Source organism: Exserohilum turcica (assembly GCF_000359705.1).
Source record: "Exserohilum turcica Et28A unplaced genomic scaffold SETTUscaffold_17, whole genome shotgun sequence".
NCBI lineage: Eukaryota > Fungi > Ascomycota > Dothideomycetes > Pleosporales > Pleosporaceae > Exserohilum > Exserohilum turcicum.
In genome coordinates this window covers 611,954-614,282 of record NW_007359992.1, presented here as the reverse complement: position 1 = coordinate 614,282, position 2,329 = coordinate 611,954, and the positions used below count along the sequence as shown (strand labels likewise).

General features: G+C 48.3%; 1 protein-coding gene across 1 annotated transcript; it reads right to left on the bottom strand.

Annotated features, from left to right (window-relative positions):
- Positions 1–441: 441 nt before the first annotated feature.
- On the bottom strand, positions 442–954 carry SETTUDRAFT_108579 (uncharacterized protein; the record flags this gene model as incomplete). The annotated part of the gene is made up of 1 exon (XM_008026313.1): positions 442–954. A coding segment is annotated over one exon (513 nt), but the record flags the coding sequence as incomplete, so codon positions are not given.
- Positions 955–2,329: the final 1,375 nt, after the last annotated feature.

Here is a 2,329-nt window from a genome sequence, read left to right as displayed (position 1 = left end):
GTGGTTCATAAGCGAGTCGGTCACCCAAGCGAGTCGGTCACTCCCCACCAGCGCGTTGACGTTGACACGTTATCACAGTCTTTTATTACAGTCAATAAACTATTGCAATATACCAAATTAATTGTCAGAATCGCTACTATCACTTACACTATCTATCTCAACTGCGCAGGTACGAGCGTTGTGTCCAGTCTGCTTGCAACGCCCGCACCGCCGCTCTCCTCGCACCCTCTTCGACGCACTCTCACCATCACCACGACTGCTACCCGCCTGTTCAGCTAATACTTCTTGTACTTCGCCTACAGTAAGAGTCTCTTCTGTCCGTACGTATCGCCACTTGCGGCTCTTACGCTTATTTGCTGTGTCTAGAGCCTCTCGAAGAGCAGCTACTTCCTCCCTCATAAGCGTCATCTCATGTGCTATTTGCTAAGCCCCTTTACTTAGCTATACAACCTTCTCGTCAAGAGAATTTGCAGAAGACCTAGGGCGGTTTCTTACTCTCTGTCGAATAAGAGTACTTTGAGCCTCAACCTCGCGCGCGTTGCGTGGTGTCTGCGCCTGCCAGGCGGCTGTCCGTCGTGGTGATTGTACTGGCGTCTGCACCACTACATCAAGCTTAGATAGCACAGCCTGTGGGTCATGTGGGACTAGACCAGCGCCTCTAAAGCCAGCTTGGATATTCTCCTTTGTAATAGACTGCTCAAAAGCAGCCTTAAAGGCTAGTAGGAAGGTCTCTTTGCTGATATAGTGGGTGCGGTTGCGTGCCAAGCCTGAAACAGCGTCGCCATACTTGCGCTTCAATGGCGAGAAGCAGGCGACGTCAAGGGGCTGCAATAGGTGAGACGAGTGTGGAGGCATGCAGAGAAGAATAATATTCTTCTCCTTGCAAAGATCTTGAAATTTAATGGAGCAGTGGCTCTCATGGCCGTCAATAATAAGTAGTCGATACCCACCCACAGTAGAGCTCTTTGTATAGGTATTAAAGTGCTCTAACTAGGCAAGACTAAGCTAATTATTCGTCCAGCTATTAGGACTGACTTTAAGAACCTAGTTAGCAGGCAAATCCTCAAACTAGACGTTGATAAACACCTTGCCCGCAAAGACAACAAAGGGTGGTATTTGGCGACCTAACGCGCCCACGCCTTAGATTATAGTAACCCACTCACGGTTGCCTAGCTATACCTGTTTCTTTTTCCTATATCCTTCTAATGCTGTGATTAATAACTATAATAAAATCTTGCCTATTATAAAGCCAGTTTCATCAAAGTTGTAGATATCGTTGTCTACAATACCCCACTTCTGCCTTGTCGCCTGGACTAAGTCAAACCAGCGCTGGATAGCCACTGGGTCCTCGCAGGCGGCTCGCTGGTGATCATAGGGACGGCTCCAGCGCGTACGGAGCTCAGCAGTCCGCCTAACAAAGTTGTCAACCCAATTCTTGCCAATAGGGTTGCCACCACGCTCCTCTAACAGTTTATTGGCCATTGCTCGAACCTCAGCCTTTGTAGGGGCAAATCCACGCGCAGACTCTTCAAAAATACGTCTAATAATAGCCTCCTCTTCTAACTTATTTAGGCGCTCTGAATTTGGTTCACAGTCGCGTCGGGGGCGCTTTCCAGCCTGTCGATCAGATATTGTACTTTAAGGCACGTTATAGATAGAGGCAGCGCGCGTCTTTAGCTTTAAACACGTTGTGATTAGATATTAAAAAGAGCAAGTTAAAGATCTAATTCAGGATAAGTTAATTAATAGTTGTGTTGTTAAGACATAACGCGTTGTAGTATCAACGTCGACGCGCTGGTGGGGAGTGACCGACTCGCTTGGGTGACCGACTCGCTTATGAACCACGTTAACTAACGTGTTCCACCAGTCATCCGGCCACACCAGTCATCCGGCCACCCCACCAAACTTGACCTAACCCTCTACACAACAACAGCTATGACGCGACAACAACGCTCTCTATCGCCTCAAAGGCAAGGTAGACTTTGTCTTGCATCTCAATCAATTCAAAGACATCAAATTAAGAGTCAACGTAAAGCTGCTCAGCTATTTAATGTTCCTCGTTCAACGCTTTATGACCGCCTTCAAGGTAGACAACCTCAAGCTACTGCTAACGCTAGAAAAAGAAAGCTACTACCTATTGAAGAGCAGTCTCTCGTACAATGGATCCTAGACCTTGACCGGCGCGGTTTTCCGCCCCATATTATCGATGTGCGACGAATGGCAGACGCTCTACTCGCTGCGCGCGGCCAAGATCCACCTCCACCACCTGTTGGCAAGAACTGGGTGTCGCGCTTTGTCCAGAGCCAGCCAGAGCTCCAGACAAAGTGGA